At 44.9% G+C, this 16,888-nt stretch overlaps 1 protein-coding gene across 4 annotated transcripts in view; it reads left to right on the top strand.

Moving 5' to 3' along the window:
• The window catches only part of Znf236 (zinc finger protein 236), an 82,096-nt gene extending 65,728 nt beyond the window's left edge, over positions 1–16,368 (top strand). For all 4 annotated transcript variants that reach the window (XM_027403698.2, XM_027403699.2, XM_035440303.1 and 1 more), the window contains 6 exons: positions 2,856–3,043; positions 4,737–4,865; positions 6,285–6,482; positions 8,108–8,237; positions 10,706–10,882; positions 12,242–16,368. In XM_027403698.2, the coding sequence (XP_027259499.1) occupies positions 2,856–3,043; positions 4,737–4,865; positions 6,285–6,482; positions 8,108–8,237; positions 10,706–10,882; positions 12,242–12,363 (944 nt within the window). In that variant the 3' untranslated portion in view covers positions 12,364–16,368. The remainder of the gene's footprint in view (positions 1–2,855; positions 3,044–4,736; positions 4,866–6,284; positions 6,483–8,107; positions 8,238–10,705; positions 10,883–12,241) is intronic.
• Positions 16,369–16,888: the final 520 nt, after the last annotated feature.

Raw genomic sequence — 16,888 nt, forward strand, 5'->3', positions numbered from 1 at the left:
GTTAATTCTCTGTCAGATATATATCTGGCAAAGATTCTCTACTAGTCTGTGAGCAGCTTCTTCACCCAGCTAAAGCTTTTTAGTTTTATGAAAATATATTACAGAGCCATAATAATAAAAACAGTAAGGTACTAGCACAAAAAACAGACATGTAGACCAGTGAAACAGAACTGAAGAAGATCCAAGCATGAGTAGTACACCTAACTTCAACCACTTAATATACGATAAAAATGCCAAGAAAATATGTGCTGAAGAATAGAAAGCATCTTCAAAATGATGGTGGGGACATTAGATGTCTACATGCAGAAGAACTGAAATGGATCAAAGGCATGAACCTGAATCCTGAAACCCTGAAGCCCCTGGAAGAAAGCACAGGCTGTACCCTACATGATGTAGGTGTAGAGCGGACTTCCTCAATAAACTCCATTTGCCCAAGAACTAATTCCAACAATTGACGTGAGTGTGATTTCATAGCGCATGGTTTTTGTTTGTTCTTAGGTAGCAGTTTGACTTCAGGCTAGCTATGCAGCTCTTCCTCCCTTGATGTCCCTTGATGCTTCCCTTGATGCTAGCTCTTCCTCCCTTGATGCTAGCATTATAGGCATGTTCTGACACATCTGACTTACTTATCGTGATCATCAAATAAAATAAGACTTTATTGAGTTGTGTCCTAGAGGAACAGTGGTTTCAGGAAAAAATGTTTCATCCTTACTTCATTTGTATCTTCTTGAGATTTTTTTTTTATTATGTATGCAACATTCTGCTTCCATGTATATCTGCACACCAGAAGAGGGCACCAGATCTCATAAGGGATGGTTGTGAGCCACCATGCGGTTGCTGGGAATTGAACTCAGGACCTCTGGAAGAGCAGCCAGTGCTCTTAACCAGCCATCTCTCCAGTCCCTCTTCTTGAGATTTTAACAGATAACAACCAAGAGTTGTTTATAGCTTATCCCAATTGTTTGTTTAAGAAAAACAAATTCTCTGCCTTTCATGTAGCTTCGTGTGCTTTTCAGTTGTACTAAGGGTAGCTCTTCTTGGCAGCTGTCTGTCTCTGTGAAAAGCGACTTGATTGGGAATGGTACGAAAGATTCTTTGTGTTATGTATGAACTGTGGCATTACCTGAAGCTGTTCCCTGAACAAGTGGACTTTGATTTTTCTCTTTAGATTTCTTGTACTGTGTTGGAACTTTCTGATGGGTGATCATCACTAGGAAGTGTGGTGCATTTTACTGGTGGGTAGGGGAGGCCCTTGGTTCTTTTGCATCTGCAGGCAGGGTGCGGTTGAGCACCGGGCCACCCAGGAGTAGTGTGTAGTGTCAACTTTGGTCTGCTCATTTTAAGAATGAGTTGACATGGGACTCTGAGAAACAGGCTTCTATCCAGTTACCCTGAACTTCCAGGCAGTTCCTCTGTGACATTGTTCCTCACAGTGTCCCTGAGTACCTTTCTTTTCTTGTTCTGTTCACTTGTGCATGACAAGGACATGTGGAGGTAGCACAAGGATCACTGTTGGTGGTGTTCTGTAGCTGTAGGGCTGGTGCGCTAGATGCCCTCCACAGACCCATACTCCTATCCGCTGCATTAGCAAACATGCAGGATGGGAGCAGGTGGGAGGGCGCCCCAGTGGCTGCTCTGTGCACACGATCCTGGCTCCTAATGGTTATACTGCTTTTGAAGGTTCCAGGTCTGTGCAGCACATTATGGGACTCCACGAGTGTGGACCTATGGAGGCCTTGTATTTGGAGAAGTCCACTTACAAGTAAGTAGCCTGGCTTTCCTGTTGGCCCCTGACTCTTAGCAGAGGCTCTGGATCGGTGTCACACAGGTCACAGAGGTATTGGCAGGAGCCTGTTTTCTTTTTATTCCTTTCAAGGACAGTTTTATGAACTCAGCTTCAGTATTGCTTTAGGGTCCTCCATGCCCGGCCCTGGCCTGATCCAGGATGATGGGCATATGTTTGTAGGTTAAGGGCAGGGTTGTGAGGACAGAGCATGTAGACCTGGCTGTGCATGTGTGCTCAGTGCTGGTGCTCTTGCAGGACACTGGTAGTCCTGTTCTAGCCCATCTCACGTGCCAGGGGGCACAGGAGTGTGTTTCCAGAAGGAAAGCCTTGTCTGGTTTTGCTTATTCTGCTCTGGATATCTTCCCTTCTCTTATCATTGGCTGCTCAGTAAAACATTTGAAGGCTTTGTTGCATCAAAAGAACATGAAGATGTCATGCTGGATATGTTAATACTAGAAGAATTCTGTGAGATTTCTTTTGGCAGCCTACATTTCTGACTAAGTAGACCTTTAGGATGGTGAGTGTGAGGAAGTTTGTCCACTAAAGTTTGTAACTAGTTGCTTCAGGGGTCTGACCTGGTTCTTTTCTTCAGTGGTCTGTGTTCCTAGAAATTCTTGTCGAGTTTTCTTTCTACATTGACTAGGGCCAGAGATCTATCTTCCCTTCTTCTGGTTTTTCTCTCTCAAGCATGTTTAACTTGCAAATCTGTATGTGGCACTAGATAACTTTGAATGCAGACCAACACAAAATTGTGGATTTACTTAAAACATGATTCTTTTGCCTTTTTGTAACTCAATTGCATGGTTCTTAAGCATGAACTCTGTAGGTGATAATGCTGGACACACCTTCAAGATTATGTGGGAGAAGCAGAGTACATTCTCTTGTATGTGCTTAGAAACCAAAGAAAGCATCTCATCTGATTGCATCAAAGATGACCTGTGATTTCCTTCTTGTGGTACAGAGTGGTGATGCCAGTGGCTTCAGATTAGCTCTTCAGACTGCTCTTCCCAGGCCCTAGGAGAGCACTTACTCAGCTTTCTACTGATTATTTATTTTGCTTCTTTTTTAGAACTTAATCCTACAAGTGGGAGCATTCCTTCAACAACACCAATGTCCCCATCATCCATTTCAACCCAGAACCTGGTCATGTCTTCGTCCGGTGTGGGTGGTGATGCCAGTGTCACCCTGACCCTGGCTGATACTCAGGGCATGCTGTCTGGAGGTCTGGACACAGTTACATTGAACATCACCTCTCAGGTGAGTGTCCTTCAGAGAGAACTTTGGAAAGTCTTCATGAATTTGTTCTTTACCAAATACATAGTTTTGTTTTCTCATTAAAGTAATATATAGGGGAAATTATGAACTGGTAAGATTTCTTATATAACATCGAGTAGCAACTTAGATTGACTTGTCTGTACCTGTTAATCAGGTACAGACCTGCTGTCTTACTAACTTTTTATTGCTGTGAAGAGACACCATAACCAAGGCAGCTCATAGAAGAAACCAGTTAAGGATGGAGAGAAGGCTCAGAGGTTAAGAGCACTGGCTGCTCTTTCAGAGGTCCTGAGTTCAATTCCCTGCAACCACATGGTGGCTCACAACCATCTGTAATGAGATCTGGTGCCCTCTTCTGGTGTGCCTGTGTACATGTAGACAGAACACTATACAAAATAAATCTTTAAAAAAAGCATTCAATGGAGGGCTTGCTTACAGTTTCAGAAGGTTAGTCTGTCGTGATCTGGAGTTGTCAGCAGGCAGACAGGCATGGTGCTAGAGCAGTAGCTAAGATTTCATCTTAATCCACAGACAGCAGGCAGAGAGAGCCTGGGATTGGGACTGGCCTAGACTTTTGAAACCTCAAAGCCCACCCACAGTGACACTCTTACACCTCCTTTTCTTTCCTAAACAGTTCACCAGTTGGGAAGCAAACCTTCAAATATCTGAGACTGCCTGTAGGGGCTTTGTCATTCAACCCCCCACAGTGGCCTTCCATCAGTGTCCAGCCCCAGTTAGCCCCTGTGCCAGTTCCCCAGCTGGTCACATGGCATCCTGGTCAGGAAGTGCAGAGATGAATGCTGGTGCTCACTGTGCTCTCTGGTTTTTATTCAGCCCAGTGGAATGTATTGCCCACATATGGGGTGGATCTTCCCTCTTCAAGCTACACAGTCTAGAAATTTCCTCATAGACATGTCCAGAGGTTTGCTAGGTGACTCTAGATGCATCGACAGTTAGCACTAACCTGATCTCACCGACAGCCTCTGCAACCATTGCTCTTTCTCTGCAGGTTTGTCTGTTCTGTGTGTTTCATGTAAGTGCCATCATACATCATGTGGGTCTTTGTAAATGGCCCTTTTTACTCCGATGGGTTTCCAGGGTTCACCCATGTTATATCGCATGTATCTACTTCATCCTTTTTATTGCTGAAAAATATCCCTTTATGTGACCAAGTCACAATAATACTTCTTCTCTGCATGAATGTCCCTTAAAGTTGGTGAGAGTTGGGTGGTTCTCACAGTCAGGCTGCTGTGAACAAGACCTGCTGAGACATTCTACCAGGCGTCAAATGGACCTCAGTTTCATCTGTCTTTCACTGTGGGTCATATGGTGAATTTTGCTTTCCAAAGTGATTGTGCCATAAAAGGTCTTTAATTACTTTATTTATTTATTTATTTGTGTGTGTGTGTGTGTGTGTGTGTGTGTGTGTGTGTGTGTGTGTGTGTGTGTTGTGGGCATATGTGTACTCTGGCACTCATGTGGAGGTCAGAGGACAACTTGTGAGAGTCAGTTATCTCCTTCTGTCATATAGGTCTTGAGGATAAAACTGGGGCCATTAGACTTGGCAGCAGATGCCATTATCCACTGAGCCATATTGACAACCTCTAAAGTCTTAAAAAGACTATGTGATTTGATAATGTGACAACTTCTAAACTGATGATAATGTTTTTACCAGGGCCAGCAATTCCCAGCGTTGCTCACGGATCCCTCTCTCTCAGGCCAAGGTGGAGCCGGCTCACCACAAGTCATATTAGTGAGCCACACTCCTCAGTCCTCATCTACTGCTGAAGAAATTGCTTACCAGGTATGGCGCTTGCATCACTTACATTCAGCATCAGAAGGGACCGTGCAAGGGCTGTGTCGGGTGGCCCGTCATGAACAGAGTGCCCTATTAGCCCCAGAGCAGAGTGCTCAACTCTGTGGGTTTCATGGCCGTGGCAAATGATAGCTTGCAGACCTTGGTCAGTAGTAGGTGTGGCTTAGAACCACCATCTTAGATGTGGCCAACAGTGATGTGATAAACTTCCAAATTGGTGTTTGCTGTCTGCTTTCTGCTCAGTTTTCTTTTGGCTTTTTACTTGTATTTATTAGTTCTTTTTGCATATTTTCTTGAAGCAATTATTGGTTCTTTTATTTCTTCCTTTACTTTTCATGTACATATTGCCTATGTGTGTATAGGTAAGACCTTTTTCTTGTTTGATTGGTCTTTTTCTTAAAGTGTATGTTTTAGGACCCATACTTGTAGTAATGATAGTCTGAATATAGAAAAGTCTACTCTCACACACACTCTCTCTCTCTTATATTTCCAAATACCATCTTTTCAGTATCTTCTGCTGTTTCTCTAATTTTTTGTATACACTCTTGAATATTCTGGTATTTTGAAAAAGTATTCAACAAACTAGGAATAGAAATTTTGGCAAGTCACATAAAACTTTTTTGTGATTGCTTCATTAGATTTATCTCTAAAGTGGAGTCTCCTGTGTCTGCTTTCTTTGCTTTTCTTGAAAGTTCTGGTGGCATCCCATGAAATTGACTTGCAAGCCTACTCATTAGTCTCCATGCAAAGTTTAGGTAAAATAACTTAGTTCAAACAAACCAACTGGAACACCACTGATTGCTATTAAAGTTTTTAGTGCAGTATATGGAGGTCCAAACCAGAGCATTTTTATTGCATTTATATTTTATGTGCACATGTCTTGTGCATGCATGTGTGTATGTGTGTGGGCAATAGTTAATGGGGTGGAAACCAGAGGACATCTTGGAGATGTTGGTTCTCTTCCTCCAACATGTGGGCTCAGGGTCGTCAGGCTTGGAGATAGGCATTTTTACCAGCTGAAGCATCTTGCTGGTCTAAACCACTGCATTTTTAAAACAATGTCTGATATTTTACTTGCCAGAACCTTTCATATATGCCTTATCTGTCCCTTGTTGTTCAGCTGTGGTTAAGCACATGGCTTATGTGGCCAGGAGAAGCAGTTTGGGAGCTGGTCTGATCTTGGTGGATATATCATCTTACTCCCTTATTAGCCAGTGTCCTTAGCTTCAGTTCCCACTGGTTCCAAAAGGCAGCTGCGTTTTCTGGCCTTTGAGCATTTCTAAGTTTTCTCCTGGAATAAGGTGGTCAGGTGTGTCCATGTTAGGCGGCAGCACAGCACTTATCTTTCCTGTCTGGCAGTTGCAGACCACACTGTTTTAGTAACATAGGGTGCGTGACTCTGTCCAGGTGACTGACGTCTCTGCCCAGCTGACCCCTAATAGCCAGCCTGAGAAGGAGGGCCCTTTACATCAGTGCCTGGACTGTGAGCGTGCCTTCTCGTCAGCCGCCGTGCTCATGCACCACAGCAAGGAGGTGCACGGGAAGGAGCGTATCCATGGCTGCCGTGTCTGCAGGAAAGCCTTCAAGCGCGCCACACACCTCAAGGTGCGTCCTGGGACCCACAGCGCTGTAACCAAAGGGAAAACCGAGTGACACGTTCCTCCCATTATTCTAGAAACAGTGATGTAAATGTGTGTACCAACTTGTAGGTGTAAATAGGCCTGTTGAGTGTTTGTGAACAGATTACACATTTATGTACCTGTACCTTCTCAGATCTCTCCCCATTGGAAACTCTTTGTCCTTGTCCCTAACTCTCATCTCCTGCAGCCAGGGGACTGAATGCCTCCTGCTGATGCTCTCTAAGCCTCTGCTCTTTGCCACGGAAGCTTCAGGAAGGCATGCAGGCCATATCTGAGGCCATAAAAGAAGTTTTATCAAGAGACAGAAACCATCCCTAGACAAGACACAGGGGCTGCTGGGTAGCCTTCTGTGTCCCTCTAATTTTGGTAGAGGGTTGATTTTATTCTTCTGGTGGCCTGGAAGAATCGATCATTTCATGGCAATTATTAAGAACTCTGCAGTAAGGGAGAGTTAGGAGTGAACAGTGAGCCACTACTGTCCTTCCCTGACTCTGCTCATGCCTCCCAAGGGCCATGATGCCCCCCACCCCAGAGACAGTCTCTGCTCTGTCCAATCTACACTCCAGTCTTTCCTTTGCTCAGCACATATGCAGGAGCTCCCTGCAGAGAGCAGACATGCCATCATCTGTGGTGACAACATCAGAGCCACACTTGACTGGCCCTCCTGTAAGAACATCCATCCTGGAGAGCCACTCAGTCACAGTGCAGCAAACTCTCCCTGCTAGGATGAAGAAGTGCAGCTTGTCACTGCGCCAGCCGCAGTAGCAGCTCTGATACTGTGTGCACTGTGCACACTACTAATGTCACAGCGACTTCCCTTCTCTGGTTTATCTCCAGAGTTACAACATGGTCCTTTTCGAATAATGGATTATCTGTTCTTCAGTATCCATCTGCCTTCTAAGCATCAAGTGCTTAGGGTTTGTAAAAGAAGTGGTTTCAGAAGGCATGGTATTCACACATACATAAAGTGTGCCTTAGCTGCAGTGGAGAAGTGTCAGTTCCAGGCGTTGAGTTACACAGTGCAGTGTGACTGCTGAAGTCTTATGCTCTGCAATTTGTCCTAAACCCTTCCTGACCTTAGCATGTCAGCTAAGAGCAGTTTTCTCATTTTCTGTCTGTCCTCTGACCCACCTCATAGGCTGTCTGGGTGGAGTAGTGTTCTTCATGAATCTGTGATGCAGGTACAAACAGTGAAAGTGTTTACTTCTCTCAGAATCCTGCTTTAAGGCGTGGGGCACTTTTAAAGATCCCTCTCTCAGGGTAATTGTGCACTTAGTAAAACTTTGAAAATAGCCTCAGGGGGACACAGCACAGTGGCTCACATATTTCTGAGAAAGCCATATCACACAGATTACAGCCTGAGGAGGGAGATATTGCCACTTGTATGGACATGGAGCTGCCAAGGCCATGGCTCCTCCTCATCTTGCTACCGTGATCAGCTCCAGGTCCTGAAATCCCAGGCGGAGGTCACCCATGATGTCGGTCTTGCAGGCTAATTGTATTTGCATGATAAATCCTTCCTGTTGCTGTTTCAGACCCCTCAGGTTCCATTAGGGCCTAACCTGTGCTGGTTTCTGTGTGTTCTGCCAGGAGCACATGCTGACACACCAGGCTGGCCCCTCACTCAGCTCTCAGAAGCCCAGGGTATTCAAATGTGACACCTGTGAAAAGGCCTTTGCCAAACCAAGCCAGCTGGAGCGACACAGCCGCATTCACACAGGTAGTGAGACGTGATGTGGTATTGTTCTTTGAAAGAGAAAGTCATTGGTGAGAAGGTGGAGTGAAGCGTGTGAATGTGTGTGGCGTGTTACAGTGTTTACAAACAAGGCCCTTGTGGTCCACGTCGTCCTAATCGTGATCAACTTCACACTCTTTTCTCACTTGGGTTTTGCCAGTTCTCTTGTGACCTTGGGGAATAGGGGTGCTTCCTTCCATGCTGTGGCCCCTTCCCTCCCTTTGGTTAGGAAGATGGAGGGCGCCCCTCTAGCCCTCTAGACTACTGCTCTGGTCTCTCCTGACTCTGCACTCTGCTGCATTTACTATCTGCATCTGCTTGAATCTCTTCAGAGGAAAAACAGTCAGAGAGAGACTAGCTTTCTTGGCCCAGTCGTATGTAATTTCCTTGCTGAGGCTGCAGAGAGTGAGGCTACTGGGGCTCACTGTCCAGCCATCCTAGTCTCCTGTTAGGTCCCAGACACTGAGAGACTATGCCTCAAGAAGCAGCAAAGAAGCTGGGCATGGTGGTGTACTGGGCAGGCTCAAAGAAGCCAGCAAACCTCTGAGGCCATCCTGGCCTGTGTAGCAAGTTCCAGGCCAGCAGGATTACTCTGTCTCTAAAACAAAAGCAAACAGAAGAAACAAAGCAGCTCCTGAGGAATGACACTGGAGATTGTCTTGATACCACCCCTAACCCCAAGCCTGTGCACTATCACATACAAATGCATACATACATGCAAGTAATCGATAAAATGCTGCCACTTGATTTGATTTTTGTTGTTGTTGTTCAAGACAGGGTTTCTCTGTGTAATAGTCCTGGTTGTCCTGGAACTCACTCTGTAGACCAGGCTGGCCCAGGACTCAGAATTCATAGAGATCTCCTGTTTCTGCCTCCAACATGCTGGGATTAAAGGCATGCACCTCACCCCACCCCCACCCAGTAAAAATTACATTCATGTTTCTGAGTTTTTCCATTTTATTCCTCTGTAATGTGGCACTGGGCTAACAATACTGTACCCTCTATAGCTGTGGGTGGGGGAGACTGAACTTGAAACATTTTCAACATATTTTTTTGCCAGGAAAACATTGAACTTGATGGTGATTGCCTCATACCCTCTAATCTAATGCATCGGTGGTCCATAATTCTGTCATGTTGTCATTGTGGGGTAGACATACTGGCTTGACTGAGACGGACTTGAGCCCTTCACGCACATCCTGAACAGGATGTCATTGTGGAGAAGAGCCAGTGAGATGGTCCCTGTGTTCTCTGTGCTTCCAAAGCTCCTGTCCTGCTGCTCCCCTCCCCTCCAGTCAGGCCAGTGTTACGTGCTGGGACTGCTTCTCCCTGCTCAGGAACATTCCTGACTGTGCTTTATGTCCTGGAAGATACACTGAGATCTTAACCCATGCAAGTGTGGAAAGACTGTTGCCACCTTTTGTTCTGTAGCAGGTGCAATGGCTGGTCTCGAGACCACTGGTGTGGCTGAGCCGGGCTGCTCTGCCCCTTGCTTAGTCCTTCAGGGCAGAGTCAGCTCCCAGCCCTTGGCTTGGGCATTCTGTAGAAAAGGCCATCTCAGACTTTTCTAAGAGGATGGGTGTGGATTACTCCCAGCCAGACACCTGCTTTAAGAGCTGTTGCTTAGCCAGGTCTGGCTGTCGTCTTCTCCCCTGGAGGTAGCTGGTGAACAGATCAGTTTCACTGCACTCAGTCAGGAGGATGGGTAGAAGCTTTTCAATTTGGGGTTTCACCCTAGGTGACTGAAATAAAGCCTCACTGGCTGTGCATAGTCTCTAAGGAGAAGAAACAGGACCAGCTCAGCATGTAGTCAGAGCAGTCATGGACTCCTGCTGTTCAGAAACAGTCTGTGAGTCCTTGTGAGGAAGGGCCCTGGTACTGCAGCAAGAGGCTGCTAGGCAGAGCAGATGGGAAGAACTTGTAGTCAAAGGGGGGAGGCCATACCCCATCCCCAGGCTCCCAGAATGACTCAGTGGTTGGGGATTGCTTCCAGGAAGCAGGACTACCATGGCTTGCCAAGGGAGACACTGAGGTCGGCTGGGTGTTCATCTGGGCAGCTCCCAGCGATGTCATGCTTTGCAGCTCCCTCCAGTTCTACCTTCACCTGAAGGCCATTCAGTAGCATTTTAAAGATTATAGGAAAGTATAATTTAATTGAGTTGATATTCTAATGTTCAGTTATGTCTTTTGCTTGTGTTACATAAAATATACTAGGACATATTGTTTAAACCATGCATGTTCTATCTCTGATATTTCTGTGAGTCTGGGTACTCATTGAATAAGGTTTCATTTTTGTGTCAGCATGGAGTATCTGCCAGCATCTTGCTAGTCAGCACTCTGGTGGTGGCAGCAGGACTGTCACTGAGTCTGTGTCAGCTGTGAACAGTCTGTGGAATGAGTGACGGTGTGTGCAGTCTTGAGAATGACACTGACTGTGGTTCACCTTTTGCACACAGGGGAGCGGCCATTCCACTGCACTCTGTGTGAGAAAGCCTTCAACCAGAAGAGCGCGCTGCAGGTACACATGAAGAAGCACACAGGCGAGCGGCCCTACAGGTGTGACTACTGTGTCATGGGCTTCACACAGAAAAGCAACATGAAATTGCACATGAAGCGAGCTCACAGCTTTGTGGGTAAGAAGTCTGTCCCAGAGAAGGCACACTTGCAGATGACTAGGTCATGGGGTATTTCCCAGGTGTTACCTTTACACATTTCACAGTGGCCATGCACCATAGCTTCTGTAAGGACTGAAGTTTATAGAAGAGGCCCTGAGCACAGGGTTGGAAGCCTGTGCTGTGTCTGCTTCCTGCCCCCTTGCCCTCCTTTCCTCTTTTCCTCCTCCTCTTTCTTATTCCCCCTCCTTCTTTCTTTCTCCTGAGACAAGAGTTAACTGTATAACCCAGGCTGCCCTCAAACTCTCAGTATCCTCCTTTGCCTCCTGAGCACTACAATTTCAGTCTTTTTTTCCACCATGCCCAGCTTCAGACAGTGCTTTCTGAAGGGAGATCAAGGCCGAGCAGTGTGAGCAATGTAAGCAGAGTTACTATCAGTGCGGAGTAGTGTGAGCAGTGTGAGCAGTGTGAGCAGTGTGACTGTCAGTGTGGAGCAGTGTGTGCAGCATGACTGCCAGTGTGAGCAGCGGGACTCTTGTTTTCACAGTCTCCCTTTCTGGAGTGTTCAGGTCAGAGACACCTAAGTGTCAGGAGGCAGGATCAGCCTGGAGTCTGCACAGAGATAGGCAGGGTCTGCAGACTCTATGTTGAACACCATTGCCTCCATTCTGTCTACTTAGTCCAGGCCACACAAGTCGTGCCTTCTCTGTGGTTTGCAAGTATTGATGCCATCACAATTGGGTTATAGGGCGAGAACAGCTGCCTGTCCTGCTTGAGGTCCAGACCTCACAGTAGCATGGCAGTATCATTTTTACTTAACAGACTCAGGCATTTAGGTCCTGTTGCACTGGTGGCAGGAGTATGGAATATTAAAAGCTGAGTGGGGTGGGCAGTTGAGTTTTACAGCTGTGTATTTAAAGTACACTTAGTTGTAAGATGATAGGTTTTGTTAGTGAATGTACTGACCTTCGTGTAGTCACTGGGTTGTGTCTAGACATATCTGGGTAGAACTCTACTGTGTGGAGGGAAGGTCACTGTTGCCTGTTGGAGAGTGTCTGTATTGTGAGTGTCATTAGTTGTTTGTCACTGATTCTGTATTGGCATAGCCCTCAGGGTGTGAGTGCCCATATCTCAGAGCCTGTGACCAACAGACATTCTACCTAGGGGTCAGCACTTGTTTGTATGCATGAGGCGTAGGGTTCCAGCCCCAGAATTACAAGTTGAAAAATGGTCCCTCTGGTCCAGAGTTTCTCATTCCACTGAGATGGGAAGCAAAGCAAGCTAGAGATTCCTTTTCTCTGATTCCCATATACTCTTGTTTAAATGTACATGCTGGCCTGATTCTGAGAGCTGAGGCTAATTTTCTTTTTGCTTCTGCAGGAACCTTGCAGGCAGCCGCTGTGGTCCAGGAACAGGACGGGGAAGAGCTAAGGACCCTCCATTTAGAGGAGGTGGTGCAGGAGGCGGCGGGCGAATGGCAGACCCTAACCAATGTGTTCTGATGCCATGGAACAAGGCTAAGAGCATCCATGAAGCTATGTTTGTGAAGATTAGATCGCTCAGAGTTTCTGTTTTAAAACTTCAAGTGTTAAAAATCTACCACAGTAGTTTTTTTAGCTAAAGTTATTTGAAGAATCATTGTCATTCAGAGACTAACAGGAAACAACTGGGAAATGTACAAATGCACTGTTTTCATTTGTCTACAAATCACAGAACCTGGGCACTACCACGGTCACTGTTACCTTCTTATGGCCGGTGTCTGTCCTTAGCGGATGACCTGGATCTGAGTATCATTGCAGTGAGGTTTGTGTTAGCAAAAGACAATATGGCAAAACACACGTGTGGTAGTGCGTGAAGTTCAGAAGCGGTGCCATCACACATGGATGCTTTTCCACTTTTTACTCCGCGTTTTGCTAATTAGTAACAGCTCTTTTTGGCTCACTCTTACGTTAATGTAACTGATGCCTTGAGAGATGGCTGGACCAGTTCTCTCTCCATCACAGATCCCTAATCCCTAGTTAGAAGAACACAAGATCTGGCGACAGCAGGGCCACGGAGAAAATCTGACCCGCAGGCGAGGACCAGCTGCTCACATGGATGTCCACACGCTTGCTGCATGAATCTGTCCAGTCACCTGGTATTAGATCACCGCAGAAGCACAAGCCATACCCTGTGAGCAGGAATTGACAGAGTTGTCTCTTAAGGGACAGGAAGCTGTTCCTATCCACCTCAGTAAATTTATCTGTATTTTAAGGCTAAGGACCCACAAAACTCCTGCGACTTTTCTCCTCATGCATACGGAGGTGTGTTTTCATTTCAGGGAATCCTTTTAGTGACATCAGCAGTGCCACACGAGACACATCCCAAACCAAATCCCCCTGCACTGGCTGAGCAGTGCGTGCGTGCGTGCGCCTCAGCATTCCAAAGACAGTAGGTTCCCACTTCATATCAATTCCCTTGAAACTATTTATATGTTCTATATGTGAATACCTGTGTACATAGACAGATATATGGGCCTCCGTGTGGCTGAGAAGTATATTTTGTAAATAGAAGCACTAGTCCTCATCACAGAGCGCATCTGAGGCCATCCCTGGTGCACTGCAGACCGGTGTCGTGTTCACTCTGTTAATAAATGGATATCTTTTTCATTGTAACATAAAGCTGGGCTCTATTTTTTTTCTGAAAAAAAAATTGCCTTTATTTTCTCTCATTGCCTCCTTTGTTCCCGAAGAGAGCAGTTTTATTATAAATATTATGTGGACTTGTTCACTAAGAGTCCTGGAGAGAGACATTTCACTGTTATTTTAAAAGGGCATCTTTTGATTCTGTTCATTTTGTCATCTGTATATAAGTAATATTGACAGTGACATAAAAACTTTTGTTATGTGAAAATATTTAAGTCAGAGAACTGTTAAATATTATTACTTTTTTTCAAACTGATTTGTGTATTGTATATTTTTTTAAGAAGAAAAAAGCCTTACTTGACTTTTCTTGTGATACTGGACTTAAAGACGCCAAGGCTCCCTGAATGTCAGTGTGTACACCCGGCCGAGGTCGTGTTTTCAGAGTAATTGTAACTGTGCGAGAGTTCTAAAGTCTCTGCTATTAATGCACTTTTCTTTAATTTTTTTATTAAAGTATTTTAGAAATATTAATTTTAGTGAACAAAAATCCCCCAAATTGAAATTATTGCATTTAAACGTTTTTGTTCTTGCTGGGTTATTTATTTTCCTTTCAGCATTAAATGTCATCTCAGGACATCTGTAAAGAGGTTGGCTATTTCCCGATGGTGTCGTGAACGCAGGTGCTGACTGTGGCAGTCAGTGACCTACAGAAGTCAAACTTTTCTGTGTGACTCCTAAGAAAAGAAAATCTGCCAGTAATTCTCAGTTTACTAGCGAACAAGCATGACATGTATGCATTATGATTTATGTCCTTATCATCAAAGCTGCTTCTTTGCCAACATTCCTTGAAAATAACCAGGTTTCAAGAAGATAGCTCACTTGAGTACTGTGGTTTACAGGTTGATCTCTGTATTTAATGTTTGAAGTACTATTTTAGGAAAGTGGTTTCTAGCCTCATGTATAACCAGGGTTTGGAGGATAGAGAACTGTATTTTTTAGAACTCTCTATATAACATATCTGTTTTAAAATAACTAAATGCAAAATGACGTTAGGAAATGTGATGTACGTGTTTTGCTTTGTTTTGTTTTTAAATCATGTTTCAGAATCACTAGTTGGGTGGGAAATAAATTTCAGGTATTTTTAGCAGGAAAAAAAAAAAAACTGTAATGATATTTCTTTTACCTGTGTGAAGTCCAGAGAATGGAAATCCTCTCAGTGTCTCCCTGAAGCACACATTACGTCGAGCTGACAGTCGGATATGGCCCTTGAGAGCAAATCCTGTGTCTGGCGCAGTCCTGGGGGTGCCACTTGCTCCTTCAGTACTGTGGAGCCTTTTGGTCCCTGAAGGAGGCTCCTGGTTGGTAGAAGAACAGCTAGGCATATCCTTGAAAGCACAGCCAAGGAGGCTGAGGCAGCAGGAGAATCCAGCATGGACAGACCTTTCAGAAGGGCCTAGATCAAAGCCAATATGTGGTGTGAATGGAAGTGTGTCTCACACCCAGCAAGCTTCCCTGCAGTCCTCAGAGCACTGGGTGCTTGTGTAGCAGTGAGAAGAAATCAGGGAGGGCCAGAGAGGCTCCTCAGAAATTACAGTGGGCAGCCTGCACCAGAAAAATGTGCGCTTGTTTGTATGCCCTTCACACCATTTTTTAAAAGAATTCTCATGAGCACCAGTGAGTTGAGCATATCTGTGTAGCCCAGATTTTAGAGAGTAGATATCATCCTTTCTGTGCGCTCTGTCTTGATAAGTGTCATTCACTCACTGACACTCACTTTCCTACCTAAAGGGCACCACACAGATGTCTGTAAGTAGCATTGTATATGGAAGTGCATATCTGTAGGCCTACTTTTGGGTTCTGTGTAAGGGATATCTCATGCCTCCTTACATAAGGGTTTTCTCCATAGCCTATTTCAAAATCCACACTTTGCCCTTCCCCCAGCTCCCACCAACAGTGACCCCAGGGCCTGGTGCTACTGAGTAGTGAGCCTTATACACGGTGAGATTGGTCCATAGTCCATTCTTCTTCTGCACTTGGTTTATGTTCATGGCATGTGGGTAAAATTCATGTAATTTAGAGGAAATGAGCTGTGGCTGCAAACACTTGTAATCTCAACACTTGAGAAATGAGGCAGGAAGATCAGAACCTCAAAGTCAGTCTCTATTACATAGCAAGTTCCAGGCCAGCCTGGGCTACTTGAGACCCTGTTTCAATGAAACAAAATCAAAAAGCAAGTAAAATTTCAAAATAGCTACCCACAATAGCCCAATTTAGTGTCAACTGATTTGGTTTTTTTTTTTTTTTTTTTTTTTTTTTTACCTTATTCTAGTGAAACAACTGGAAATCTGTTGTTTGCTGTCTAAACAGGTTGTTTGCCCTCCTTGCTGTCTAAAAATTAGAGCCGTGTAATTCGTGGGAAGCTGGATGCCTGCACCGCACGCCCTGGAAGTGTGATGGTTGGCACTGCTGCCTCTGGCTGACCTCTTCCCAGGCACCCTCATGGTTAGGCAGATACATTTTGTATGGACTAAATGGTATAGATTTGTTAGTGTGTCAGGGGCAATAGGCAGTAATTAAAAAAAAATTGTGCTATTTAATCTTTTCTATGTGTGACATGGCATGAAGATTTTTGTATTGAATCAAGATTTGTATATTTGACAAGTTCTAAAATGCCATAGTGATTGTTCTTCAGCCACCACTAAGAAAATTCAAAGTTAATTTTTTAATTTACAGAAAAATTCTCTTTTTATCTTCAGAATTGTCTCATGGTCTATTTATACATTGGATGATATTTATTTAATCCAGTTTTGTATTAGAAATGGATAGTTATGCCAAAAGCCACTGTGTTGGCTTTTAAAAACAATAAAAATAGTTTTTGTATTATTTTAAAACTCCTGTGTATTTACTTCCTGTGGCCTGGGTGAAAGGTAATCACGTGCCCAGTGTGTTCTAGGGGCACACAGCTGACCAGACTTTCTTCTGGGGCATATTCTGTTGCCCTATCGTGTAAACTGTGTTTAAAAGTGATTTGGGTGGGATGAAAGTGACAAGAGACCCGCCTGTTTGTGTGAGCTGCAGACTGGCCCAGAGTGTCGACAACTATCGCTTTAGCGCACATGGCTGCATTGTGTGGTCACTCTTCCAGGTTGCATAGGGCCTAGAGTAAGTGAAGAGTGTTTGGGTCAGCTGAAGGGGCAGTTGGCGAGGAGGGATGACGAGAAGCAGCTCTCTATGTTCCTGCTATTTCTTGGTAGGTTTGGCTCTGGGTGCTGTAGGCTTATTACAGAGCCCCTATTGGGACGGAGTGCAGCTGTTTCAAGTGACTTTCCACGTGCAAGGTGACTCCCAAGACTGCTTGTCTTGAGGCCTGCCATGGAGTGATGCAAAAACCTCATCTATATAT

Source organism: Cricetulus griseus, chromosome 2, assembly GCF_003668045.3.
Source record: "Cricetulus griseus strain 17A/GY chromosome 2, alternate assembly CriGri-PICRH-1.0, whole genome shotgun sequence".
In the NCBI taxonomy this organism is placed as follows: Eukaryota; Metazoa; Chordata; class Mammalia; order Rodentia; family Cricetidae; genus Cricetulus; species Cricetulus griseus.